Raw genomic sequence first — 13,637 nt, forward strand, 5'->3', positions numbered from 1 at the left:
GTACGAGTATATTAGACTTTGGTACTATTAAATTGAGAAATCCTATTTATTTAACTGTTTTATAATATATAGCGCATTTAATAATCTTGTAGCGACGATAACAGTTTTGCAGCGTAATAATATTGCTGTATCAGATTTTTGTAATTGTACTTTTTATAAGTAAATTATTGTTGTAAGTAGAGTGGCAAACAGGTTGTGGCATCGCCTGAGGGAAAGTGTGCAGAGATAAACTATACTCAGTATCGACGTTGCGTTAAGTATTTTTATATTACGGCCTCGGTGGTCTAGTGGTTTAGCTTACCGCCTTAATAACGATGGTCGCGAGTTCGATTCCTCTAACGCAACCTTTTTTCTACAAACATTTATATTCATTAGTATGATTATTTGTATCGGTCTGGATGTTTTCAATGTATATTATGTATGAATTTACAAAAACTATATATCTAAGTTTTTCTTACAGTTATCTAGTAACCATAACACAAGATCTGGTTAGCTTGGGACTAGATAACGAATTGTACTGAAATACGTTTTAACATCCCATTTGGAATAATTATATTGTTGCCAAGACACATATTATATAAAATAAATATAAAACATTGTACGATTACATAAAGTACATCGATTTGTTGCACTAAAAATATTTTTCCACCAAGGGATACTGATAATTGGTTGTAATGATAAGAACTGCCTCTTTCTCGTATATCAGATTTTTCTAGCTACAATCGAATTCAAATATATTAGTATATAAAAGTTGTTATACACGTTGTTATGCTTCGAGATGTAAATATGACAGTGGTATCTAAATAGCAGAGAAACATAAAACTAGTAATACATAGTACAGCGACCATTGTTTGCTAAAAACAATGTAACAATTAATTATTAAGGTTATTCATGTAATTAAATAAATACGTCTAATCATACCTATCATTGTATTCATCAAAATGTGTTCACATCAATGTGTGTACTATGTGGATTATTTCCAGGAATATGTAACATACCGAATTTTTTCAACACGAATAATAACTCCAATTAGGAAATAAAAATTGTTTTTACATTTTACTAAAATTGAATTTGGTATTCATCATAAAAATATAATCGGTTTATCTCATTTCGTATTCTATTGATAATAAACATGAAATTGCCAACAATTATTTTCCTGTATGAAGTATTTTCATTTGTACGCGGCTGCTCGGCAAATTTGTTAGATAAACAAACATGATATGGTGGGCAAATTACGGTGCAAATTACGGTTAACCCATTATTTATAGAAACCAGGGTCATTTCAATACTTGCTGATGAACCCAATAAAAACATTCGTGTTAATACTATTTTATTTCTTCTCCCCAACATTCTACCAGGATTTTGTTAAATTGATACACACATCTAGATCATAAAGTCATGTTGTGTGTTCGTGTCTGATAATAATAATAATTGGTAATATACGTTAGAAAAATTAGCTATTACATTCCTTTAAGTTCATTCCAAAGCTTAAAAAAAAGTATATACTTTTATTTATGATAAGTCCATCATATGAAGAAAATCAGTAATATCGTCTGAGTGGAAAAGTATTACTCGCATACTTATATCAACAAAACGTGCTCATGTCTAATTGGAGGGCTGAGTACATATGAGTACATACTTACAGTTATATTAAATATTATCTTCAAGCCGGACGGACAGAGAAGCAGAAAACACATTACACTGATCGTAACTATTCAATAATTTCTCATTTTTATTGTTGAAACATTCTGTCTAGTTCAATATTACGATAGTTCATAAAACTCATTATTATTTTAGACAACTGAAGGCTAATTTATTATCTGCACTTCGCACGCAGAAATATAACAATACAACCGAAGAGTTCGCGTATGATTCTATAATAATAATATTTTCATTTTATTTGGATCGGATCTACTTTTAAGTATATCTTTTCACATGCACTGTTTTCGAACGTCGCCAGCACTACAGTGAGTTACTTCATATACTACCAGACAGGCTAAAATTTATCGACCTAAATACAACGAGACGTACTTAATATCTATAGTTCATAGACTGCGCATATCAAATATGCAAAAATTATATCTAAAACAAAAAAAAACTTAGTTTGAACAGTTCAAAAGCAGACAAAAGAATTAATTAGGTATAGACCAAAAGAATAAAGAAAGAGAATCACATAAAACTTATCCCGTATTTTATTGAGAAATTAAAAAAATTGTAGATCTCTACTAACACTATTCATATTTCTAAAGAACATCACTTAACTGGCACAAAATTAAATAATTTTAAAAAATTACAACTTACTAGACGACAAATTAATAAGTAAGAATTCCGAAAACCTGAAGTTTATGGAAAATCCTTCGTTCAAAATAATTAAGATGAACTATTCCAGCTAGGTCGAGAAAATCTTACGAAAATTTAATAAATTTCTCCTGTAGTAAAAAGCCAATAACCAAACCGCTCGGTTAACGTTGAAGTAGTTAGCTAATATCTTCCTCTTACAGCGTGAGCTTCGAGGTAGTGTACACATATTAATGGAATATCACGGTAAAATACCCTAAGCCGCTCGAGGTGTAAGAAAAGAGGCTACTTTGGTCATTCCAATAGAAGTTTTTTATATACTTGAATTATTACGCATAATTAGTATTCTACTCATTACTTAAAATTATTGACTACCAATATTAATAATATTTATTTTTAGTAACATTGGAAATTAGAAACATAATTTTTAAGATTAACAGGTTATCAAATGTATCATAATATTTAATATAAAAATAAAAGTAGTACCATTCATATGGATTTTCCATCCATAATAAACAACATTTGGGAATATTATGTATTTACATTACACAATTGTATTTTGTATTATATAAGCGATAGTTAACCCAGTAATTCACTACACAGATAATAATTTTACCTTCGCCTTAAACGTACTCATCACTATTTAAATACAATTAACTAATTGTATAACTACAAAACGCGTTTCATTTTATGTTGTTTGAGAACTCGAAACTTGCTGACCCCGATTATTATCATACAATTTCAAGTTATGTAGATAGATTATATAGTCTGCTATTTTACTAAATGAGAAATAACAAACGCTAACATCTCGCGCTAAATATCTCTTACTTTAATTTCATAAGCACCTCATCACGTTCCACCTCGGGCCAAGGCCTCTAAATGGTTACACTTTTTGTACGCGGAATTGCACGCAAAGCAGAAAAAAAGCTATTCAAAGAGCCATGTGTCCCGTGTACGTTACGTGCCATTACGACTGTAATTACTAGTAATAAAGTGTGGTTGAGTGCGTGTGGATAACCGACTAACTAAACCAAAATGAAATAATAACTAAAGGTAAATAGGTTGAAAATAATCCGTTAAATCGTAACCGATGGACACTGATCAACGCATTGCCAGTTACATTAACTGACACTTTTTGTACCAAAGCGGTGAAGGTCGACCTCATTATATCAATAATTTGAGCCACTCGGGCGAAAAAAAATGTTTAATGATTCTTTTTAAAAATAGAATCACATGATCGATTCATTCCAGCTTATTTATATTACTAGCAGCCATAACATTGATGCATGATTAGGAACAACTATCGGGTTCAATGCACTTGTGTGCCGAATTTGAACAATCGGGGATCCAGATTCAAGATGGCCTCTCCGTTTGACCCTTGTTTCAGAACGGGGGCTACGGCTAGTGTATCCCGATCATTTTGCGAATGTCCAGTGTCCATCGACGGCGACCAATTGACACTTGACCCCAACGACGCTTCTGTCGCGACCTTGGACTCGTAAGTACTGGAAAATTATTAAATTGGACGCATGAAGTCAGCGTTTAATTGCGATTCTGATGGGAAACCAGTACTTGCGGTCATACAGGTGACACCTAATATATTAGTACAGGCATCAGTGTTAGCAGCGAAATTTGTAACATGTAGAGGTGTTTTGTTTTCTTTACCTTGGGGCTGTTGTTGAGGAATGTACGGAGTGAGAAGTCTTGTCCGCTTTTTCTCATATCCCTTTTGTGTGATATCACCTGCAACAAAGAAAAAGGTTGAGTTTATTAAATTCATAGCCAAAAAAAAAAACCAGAAGACATAGTATGAGGGCACAGTATTAATACTAGTATTCATTAATAACTCAATAAAAAATATTTAGTAAATAATTATATAATCTAAATTAATACCCAACAAGTATTTTTATACTTGTCCAGCTAACATGCTGAAAATATGAATGGTAGATATTAGTTATGGTCTATTAATTGACACTCGGTTATGTTTAAAAATAAATTCATTCATTTTTAATAAAAAACTTAAACAAGGCTGAGGTAATAAACAAAAAGGATTTGCAAAATTTGCTGAATAATTGGTCAAATTGAACGAGCAATCAGAGCCTCCTTACTTTTATTTGGAAATGATATATATTCAAACTATTTTAAAACTGGTGACAATAGAAGTAGTCATACCACCTAATAGTTCAATAATAAATGATTACGCGTATGAACTACGGTGGTCTTTTTAAAACAGTTCATATACGAGGGCTACACTGAAAGTTTTTAGAACTGGCTACTTGAGAGCAATATAATAAAAAAATTGTTAAAATTTTGAAAATGGAACTCTTTACGAATAGTACTGAGTATATAATTTATTCGTATGTCATGTGTTTTACGGTTTGGCGGCAAATTGAAAATAGTCTGTGTAACGTTATCATGAACTTAACACGAGAAAATTTTCGTGTGATGATTTTTTATGACTTTCGATGTCATCTAAGTCAACAAGAAAGTTATGATAGACTACTATTGGACTTCCACGATGAAGCCCCGTCTCGTGCCCCGACTTAGATGGCAAATTGAAAATAGTCTGTGTAACGTTATCATGAACTTAACACGAGAAAATTTTCGTGTGATGATTTTTTATGACTTTCGATGTCATCTAAGTCAACAAGAAAGTTATGATAGACTACTATTGGACTTCCACGATGAAGCCCCGTCTCGTGCCACTGTTTACAACTGGTTTAATGAGTTTAAACATGGTCGCACTAATCTCACCGATGATTTGCGTGAGGGACGGCCTTCTACGGCGACAACCGAAGATAACATCCGTGTTGTGCGGCGTATGATAGAGACTGACAAAAGAGTGACCTATTAGCAGATCGGGGCAAGCTTAAAGATTGGTATGAGTCAAGTGCACAAAATCCTCCATGAACATTTGGCGGTCAGGAAGCCTTGTGCCCGGTGGATACCTTATAATTTTACTGAGGCTCAAAAACTCCGTCGGGTTGATTGGTGCCGTGAAATGCATGAAAGATTTAACGGAGGTGACTCAAATTCTGTGTTTAACATAGTTATGGGAGACGAAAGCTGGATTTACTGAAACTAAAAGACAGTCAGCTCAGTGGGTGTTTCCTTCTGAGGAGTTGCCAACTGAAGTGAAGGGAGGTCGAAGCATAGGAAAAAAGATGGTGGCCTCGTTCTTTGGAAGAACAGGTCATTACGCGACAATTGTTTTAGAGGATCGAAAAACAGTTACTGCAGAGTGGTAACAATTGTTTGCCACGTGTTTTGAAAAAAGTGCGTGAGAAACGACCTCGCAGTAGGATCCTCCTTCACCACGACAATGCTTCGTCCCACACCGCCAGGCAAATGATCGATTATTTGGCGACCTCAGACGTAGAACCACTGGGTCATTCGCCTTATAGCTCCGACCTCGTATCTTGCAATTTTTATTTCGAGGAAAACGTTTTATGGACGCCGAGGATTCGGTGGCTACGTTTTAGAAGGCCGTCAAAGAGACGCCTAAGGACGAGTGGGCAAAGTGCTTTTCTCAGTGGTTCTATCGGATGCAGCGATGTATTGACGTGAATGGACGCTATTTTGAAAAGATAAAATAAAGGTAATAACTTGCTAATTTAATCAGTTTTTGATTTTCTAAGAACTTTCAGTTTGACCCTCGTATTAATCATAGATACACTTATAAATAGATTTCGCAAGTGTATGTAGTGTGTACTTCACGCTTCCAACATTGATCATTCTACACCTAATTGATTCCAATTAAAATTATATTTTAATTCAGATGATAATATATATCATATTTTAATGGCTCCAGTGGTCCAGCGATTTAACACACCGCTTTATCTCCGATGGTCGCGGGTTCGATTCCACGCATGGTGCTAACATTTGTATTCATGACTATGATTTTTTATTTCGCTCCGAGTATTTACCATGAATATATTATGTATATATTTATATCAATTGTCTAGTACCCATAATACAACCTCTGCTTATGCTGTGTTAATTGTCCAGGATTATTTATTCTGAGTTATATGAGACAAGATTTATATTAAAAATTTCAGAATTAATATGAATAGGTAGCTTCTCGCAATCATCATATGTGCATACATTAGTGCAAGATGTTCTCCATAGGTACATAGACTTTGTAACGTCAAAGCAAGGAGTTGAGTAAAGAGACGCTTGGTTCTGATATACATTGAAGTACTTGCATCGTCTCTCTATTCATGTCAGTGCACATGACGCAGATACCTGTACATTATTACCTACTAACGACCCGCTTCGGATTCATACGGGTGCAATTATAGTAGGGATCTCTGCTTTTGTGAGAATAAAATACATCCCCGTAGCTCGATAGCTTTCTATACTCGAAATATTTCATTTACAAAATCAGTTAGGTATTTTTGAGTTCATCTTTTCAATTCTTTCCTTTTATATTACCAACTTAGATATATAGTCGTGGACAATACTTTTATTTGTAATTAATATATTACTATAAATGGAGGAATGTCTATCAATTTATGCACAAAACACAATAGCGACTATATAATTAACTACGTTTTAATAATCAATAGCGGATGAATCAAGACAATTAAAAACTGAAGATAATACTCATGTTATTACGACCTTGACGGATATTATCGCGGTTTATTTATGTACAAAGTTAGTACTATAGTTTCGTAACGAATTAATAAATATAATAAACAAGATATAACTTTTACATATACATTTTACGATTCAACGGGGTGATTTTGTACCGTGACCTGGTAAAAGGCTTATTACATATATGTATATACTAAAATTTTCTTTAAAATTAGTATAACTGTTAGGGCGCCAAAAAGGTAGCAGATAACCTCATTCTTAATTTTTTTAATACCAGTAATAATAAGGATTATACTTAAACAAGAAACCGACAAGATAGTGAATTCATACTCAATATATTAAGATCTACATATACGCTACAACAAAATGTGACGATTTGAAAATGAAAATCAATAGCAAGTAATAAAATTTTAGTACACCAATAAATAAAAAAATAACGTCACCTTCACTATTAATTGCTATAAGTAAAAGTCGTTAATGACCCGGTTGTGATGATAATTATATATAATAAAAGATTACATAATTACTTACCATTAATCGAAATATAATACAATTAATTCCATAATTACCTCGTGATTAATTTCCAATTCTAAAGATTTCACTCATACCGGACACAAATTCAACCTATACGTCAATGAATACGTATCTATTAATGTTTTGATTTTTAATTCACATCATCTATTTAAAATAACATTTTAAACAGTTTAACTAATTGCAATCAATATTATTTTCCCTGTGGCCAATAAATAATTCACTAGGATTAATAACACTTCTTTGATTAACAACGGTCGGAATGAAGACTGACAGTTCTAAATAGTGACACTCGGACATATAAATCATTAATTAATTTATTAATTAATTATACAAGATTATCAGCGTTATAACCAGGGGGCACAGTTCATATATCTCAAGTGCTGTATACAGGATGGACTAAAAGTTGTAGATATACAAAATGCAATATTTCATATAATACAAAATGGTAAATCGAAAGAGTAGAAAAAAGAAATTAAACAACAGTAATATCAGAATATATATATCGTGTCTATCAATTCTCTAAAAATATATTAAGTCTATTTGAATATTTGGTTGGATAGATTCTTGTTAATTTAGAAAAACGTAAATACAATTTACGTTTATTCTAAATAGTAAAAGAATATTTCCTTTAGTAAAATTGCACGAGTAGTATTTTTTTAATGTATCACGTTGCAGACAAATCCGAATTCAATATGTTAAAAGTAATTGGTTTGTTTAGAAACTCATTGTTTACAGTCATAATTTTAAATAAATATTCCATCCTATATAATACTTTTACGGCATGTAACATTACATATGTAGTTGACAAATGATAAACAGATGTTATTTATCAATACTGCAGTAAGTAACATGAGCGGTTTTACAATCATAAATAACTCAATGTTATCAAACATGCTCAAAATAGTCTGCCATATGTAATTTAGATACATGTTCTGTGTTTCGCAAATTCATTATCATTTTAGACATGGTGAACTACTGTAGGTCTACTATATATAAATGCAAAATTTATTATCTGAATCTCAAACTCATCTAAAGGCATGAAATAAACCGTAAAATTTTAAGCTTTACGATCAAACAACAGTTAACATTGATTAGACAAAAAATAATACAAAATTAAATTCGATGGACCAGCATAGAGTATATAAAGAATGATATACTTCAATAGTCGACAATCAATAACTGTATGCCAGTTATTGGTTGATGATGATGATATGGTTTATATGCATACTCACTCATTAATTTCAAACTAATCTGCTCTCTATGTTTAATTAAGTCTGAACACTAGAATAAACGCTCTGTATCACACGGGAACGCCCCATGCACTCGTCGACACGACAATTTCAACGCCTTTTAGCACGACTGAGCAGAAAAGAAAGAATATTTTTTACTCTAAGCTTTTCTAGCTTGAGTTGCCATCAATCCGGATATTATTTCGGATTTGTCTTCGTTCAAAGAAAATCGTGTAACGTGATTGTATTTTATACAACCCGCAGGTTTTAAAGTTTCTGACATGAAGTCTTAAAACTCCTTTAAAGTTCGTAATCAGAAAATTGAAGGAGAGCAATTGAGCTAGGTTAATTACCAATATTAATTAACAGATTAGTTGTGAGAAAGTTGAATTAGTAGTCTGCCACAGGGCTAAAGAAGCAGTAGACATTATGTTTGTTCTACTGATAAAACGAGACATAGATTATGAGATTTCAATTTACTAATTTGCTATTTAATGATATCATAGTGGAGATAACTCCACTAAAACATCAATTATAATAGTTTTTATTAATGGCCTATACATATATCAACATAAATTCCGTAGTCTCTAGGACTTTGAATAAAAATCTAGTAAGAATACCGTTCAGTCGAATTTCGCTTAAAAAGCCAAAAATCAATAGTGTACAATCGTGTTACAAAATTTATATATCCATATCGGTAACGGAGACTCTTCTAAACCCCCCTGATAGTAACCGCTTATCATTAGGTGCAGTCCATCATATTTACTATTCACAAATTAGTCAACGATAACCAACTATTTGTTTCACATACATCGAGATAACACGAGATAAGATTCTAAATATGATGCCTATTGTATATGACTCACTTTTATTCCTACAACAAAATTGAGAGCATAATGAAACATTGAAAGAACTTCAAAGATTTCATGTTTTCATTCGAATTATAACTGACATTTAAATCAATTTTCAATATGTGTTAATTAATTGAATCGAGCCTAGCAATGAAAAGTTCGGTCGAATATTGTTCTTGAATATATGTGATTGACTTATTAGTAATAGTACACCGAAATTATTATTTCGAAAATAGGATTATTTGGTGAGTAGTTCTTCGTTTTAAGGCCATTTATGTTTTCCGGACCTATCCTTAGGAATTATTTCAGGACTCAATTAATTAAAAACTTCGGTAAACAAAAGCGAACATTAATTAGCTAGGTAACTATAAAAAACAGGAATGTATAATTGTCCGAACTTCATATTTTTTAATTGCTAAAACAACTCGATCTGTTCGAACACGATTCCATACAACTTCAATGTATGCCGGTAAAAAATCTGCAGCACTAACAGCATTGTTGAAAAGGGAACTAATAGCTGAGCGAAGTTATTGGAAAACTGCTGGCGATATTCGGAGTTCTGAAATATGTTCTGAATAGTTTACACTCGTAGTTATTGGTATTACAAGAGTAGGAGGTATACCGGAGATTTTAATGTGATTATTAGCACAAAATTATGAATACATATATATTACTATAGACGTAATTACTATTACCATGTAATTATTTAAATAGACAACCATTTACACCACCCGGCCTAGTGACTCACTGTTATATAAATATTTTAAAAATATGAATTAAGGTTCTTAAATGTTTTTCAAAATATAATTGTGCGTCAAAATGAAGAATAGTGTGTGATATTTTTTTTCTTTTCTTCTATTTATAATACTAGACAGTAGCTGTATAAATGAATAGAATAGAAATAGGTATGAGACTATTTAAGCATAGAAAATAATATAAGAGCAAATAAATACAACACAGCAAATAATTAGGTATTATCAACCGACTTTTTAGTTGTCCTTTTTGAAGTGCCTTTGAAGTTGAAGTGTAGTAAGAATAAATGTATTTTTGAACGATTAAAATGTAATTAAAAAAGTCAAATACAATATACCATTTTTTTATATTGCCAAGATTGGCATGGGTAGGAGAACATGAAAAAAATGAAAAACATTACGATTATCGTGGCGGTCTGATACATAGACACATAGACTACAAAAACATGACTACTACTATTCTAATTCTAATACACAATACCCACTGTATAACTGTAAAATGTACGCGCGGATGTTGCTTCTGTTGCCGATATCCAACAAAAATACTTACAACTATGACCCTCAACTACGGATGTTGAAAATAAGCATTCTTGTAATTAACAAATGATTATGCGATTGCGGATATGAAATTTAACCAAACTACTGCACAGTAATACGTGGAAGCAGTTTTAATTTAATCTGTCAGAAATCACATACTCGTACAATAGTTGATAATATTCAGTATTTTATAATATTTTATAATTAGCTAACTGTTCAGTACAGTGACTTCTTTATTATGTCAGTTACTTTTAGCAAAATTTATCAATCAAATATCTAGTATTTGTATTGCATGTTATATATGGGTTTAATATATATAAATATTTTTTTATATTACAAATACAATATTCCTCCCTTTTTATAGAATCTCTTGGCTCTAAAGAAAATAATAATACATAAGTGGGTATCATACGGAAATAAACCCTATTTATTGGGTAGTAGGTGTTATCGTTCCACCACCCACCACCTTTTAAGTAAAGATACTCTAGCTCAGTAGAATAAAAAATAAATAATCGTTATATCAATATAAACTTTGAATACTCAATGCAAACTTTGAATAATTCATGCTTTATAAATTTGTTAGGTATATACCAATTTGAAACAATAATTTTATTACTTTAAACGTAGACAGTAGCCAAATATAGCTAACATATTATCTTGTGTAAATAACATATATTTATAGAGACTGTATTTTTACATTATTGTAGATAAATATTTAATTAGCCGTCATTCAATACAAGACAATTGTACGATTCTTGTTGTTGTTAAATTCTTACTAAGAACAACAAACTTTGTTTTGATTTAACTGCAAACAAGAAAATTAAACTACTATAATAAATATCCAATTGCATCTTGTTTATCAAGCAATTTAGCGCTGCACAACGAGGCGATGTCAGTTTAAATATAATATTTGATAGTCTCTTCTTCAATTTAGAGGCAGAGTGCTCAAATGCCACTTGTGCACTTATCGAAGCGATTGTATGAATAGAAGGTGCGTTAACAAATTTAAGTGTGGTATCAGTAATTTTTTCATTTGTATGTTTACTATAGAATATTATCTGTTGTGTATGTTTTTTTTTATTTTCAATCGTGTTTGGCTATCTATCTTTTTGCAAATATGTAGTACATTGATATCTATCTATCAAAGTCTACAATAATTTTGATTAAAAAAATATTTTACTATTGTATTGATAATGTGTTTTATTAATTTTATATATACTCCTCGCAATTAAGTTAGTAATAAAATCTATATGATGTTAAATATAATATTTCATATCTTACTTAAGCACACAAATAGATAGTAATACTGTAATATATTGAATTCGGTTTTTATTGATAAACCAGTATCGAAGTATAGAAATTTCTCGAAAGATATGTAATGCACAGAGAAAGGCCTCTAAATATATTAAGGTATAGACTCTAATTAGTAAAAAATAAGAGACAACACTAGTATCATATACTCTGCTCCCATTAACTATGTTATTCATCGGTGTTAACTTGCGATTAGATTACCTTATCTGTCAGTATAGTAACTTGTTGCTTGCAGTTTGTGATTTTATATAAAATAGTACGAGCATAAGCTATTCAAAATTGTATATTGACTTGAAAGGAAATGTATACTCTGCCCGAATTTACATAGCTCAAATTGCATCGCGTTTTTGAACATACGTAATCTACTGCTTTTTATTGCTATTGAACATATAGAGTGTATAGTATGTTCGGATGTTTATTACTTACTCACGTATAAACTGATTCGAAATAAAAGTAGACTTATATATCATGTTCTGCACTTTCATGGGAAATAGTGAAAAATGTTCCGTGTTGAAAAATCGTGCATGCTCGTAATAATTAGCCGTGACGATTAATCCCTTGGTGAAGTGGGGATTGAACAAAAAAGGCATGTACATATTTGTGTTGGCGAATACCGTCATGCAACAAAACATTACTTTTAAATGTTGCACATACACATTGTTACTTAATCCCAATAAAAGCTAATATTATTGGTACCAGATAACGAATAAAATAGATAATTGAATATTATGTTTCATAAATACTCGGATAATATAACAATAATGAAAATATCTATATACAATATAATTCTAGTGTATCACTTTAAAAATATTGACTACCTCGGTGGTCTAGCGGTCTAGCACTACGGCACGACCGCTTTACGACCGATGGTCGCGGGTTCAATTCCTCGCACGGCACAAACATTTGTATTCAGGAGTACGATTGTTTGTATCGGTCTGGGTATTTTCTATGTATAATATGTGTTATTTACAAAAAAAATATGTATTCATGTATTTATATCAGTTGTCTAGTACCCAGAACACAAGCTCTGCTTAGCTTGGGACTAGATGGCGCTGTGTTAATTGTCCTGAAATATTAATATTATATTATTATTAAATATATATTAATGGATAATTTTCATGGAAATTCTATTCCCAAGATCAATCCTTTGTATTACGTTCTGTTAAAAACTAAATTATAAAAATAGAGATAAATCACTGACCAAAACATAGAATACCAATATTTATTTATAGTGTCCGAGGTTGGAACCAACTACCAAAATAATTGTGTCAGACATTCAAATTTTGTCGAATGAGCATTTTTAGCATATTATGATGTACCTATCACTACCCTTCGGTACAGTACCTATATATCTCTAATCAGTTGAGAAAAATAGTTTTGAGGAAATCGCACTTAAAGTTTCTTTAACCGTCTGCAACATTGGCAATAGACAAAGAATAAATAATGTACCTCAAATTTTCTTTTTGCGTTTATAGGCAACGTCTTTAATATAGTAGAATTTTCTAGTTTTGTATTTAGGAACATAGTTT

At 31.4% G+C, this 13,637-nt stretch overlaps 1 protein-coding gene across 6 annotated transcripts in view; it reads right to left on the minus strand.

The window, feature by feature from the left end:
- The window catches only part of LOC131849359 (disco-interacting protein 2), a 110,989-nt gene that overhangs the window by 78,872 nt on the left and 18,480 nt on the right, over positions 1 to 13,637 (minus strand). For 5 of the 6 annotated variants that reach the window (XM_059199425.1, XM_059199427.1, XM_059199423.1 and 2 more), the window contains exon 2: positions 3,964 to 4,041. In XM_059199425.1, coding sequence (XP_059055408.1) covers positions 3,964 to 4,041 — 78 coding nt within the window. Of the gene's footprint in view, positions 1 to 3,963; positions 4,042 to 7,463; positions 7,530 to 13,637 lie in introns of those variants that run through there. The other variant, XM_059199426.1, reaches the window with a different exon arrangement.

The sequence above is a fragment of the Achroia grisella genome, unplaced genomic scaffold (assembly GCF_030625045.1).
Source record: "Achroia grisella isolate CSIRO2021 unplaced genomic scaffold, CSIRO_AGI_Agris_v1 utg640, whole genome shotgun sequence".
Lineage (NCBI taxonomy): Eukaryota > Metazoa > Arthropoda > Insecta > Lepidoptera > Pyralidae > Achroia > Achroia grisella.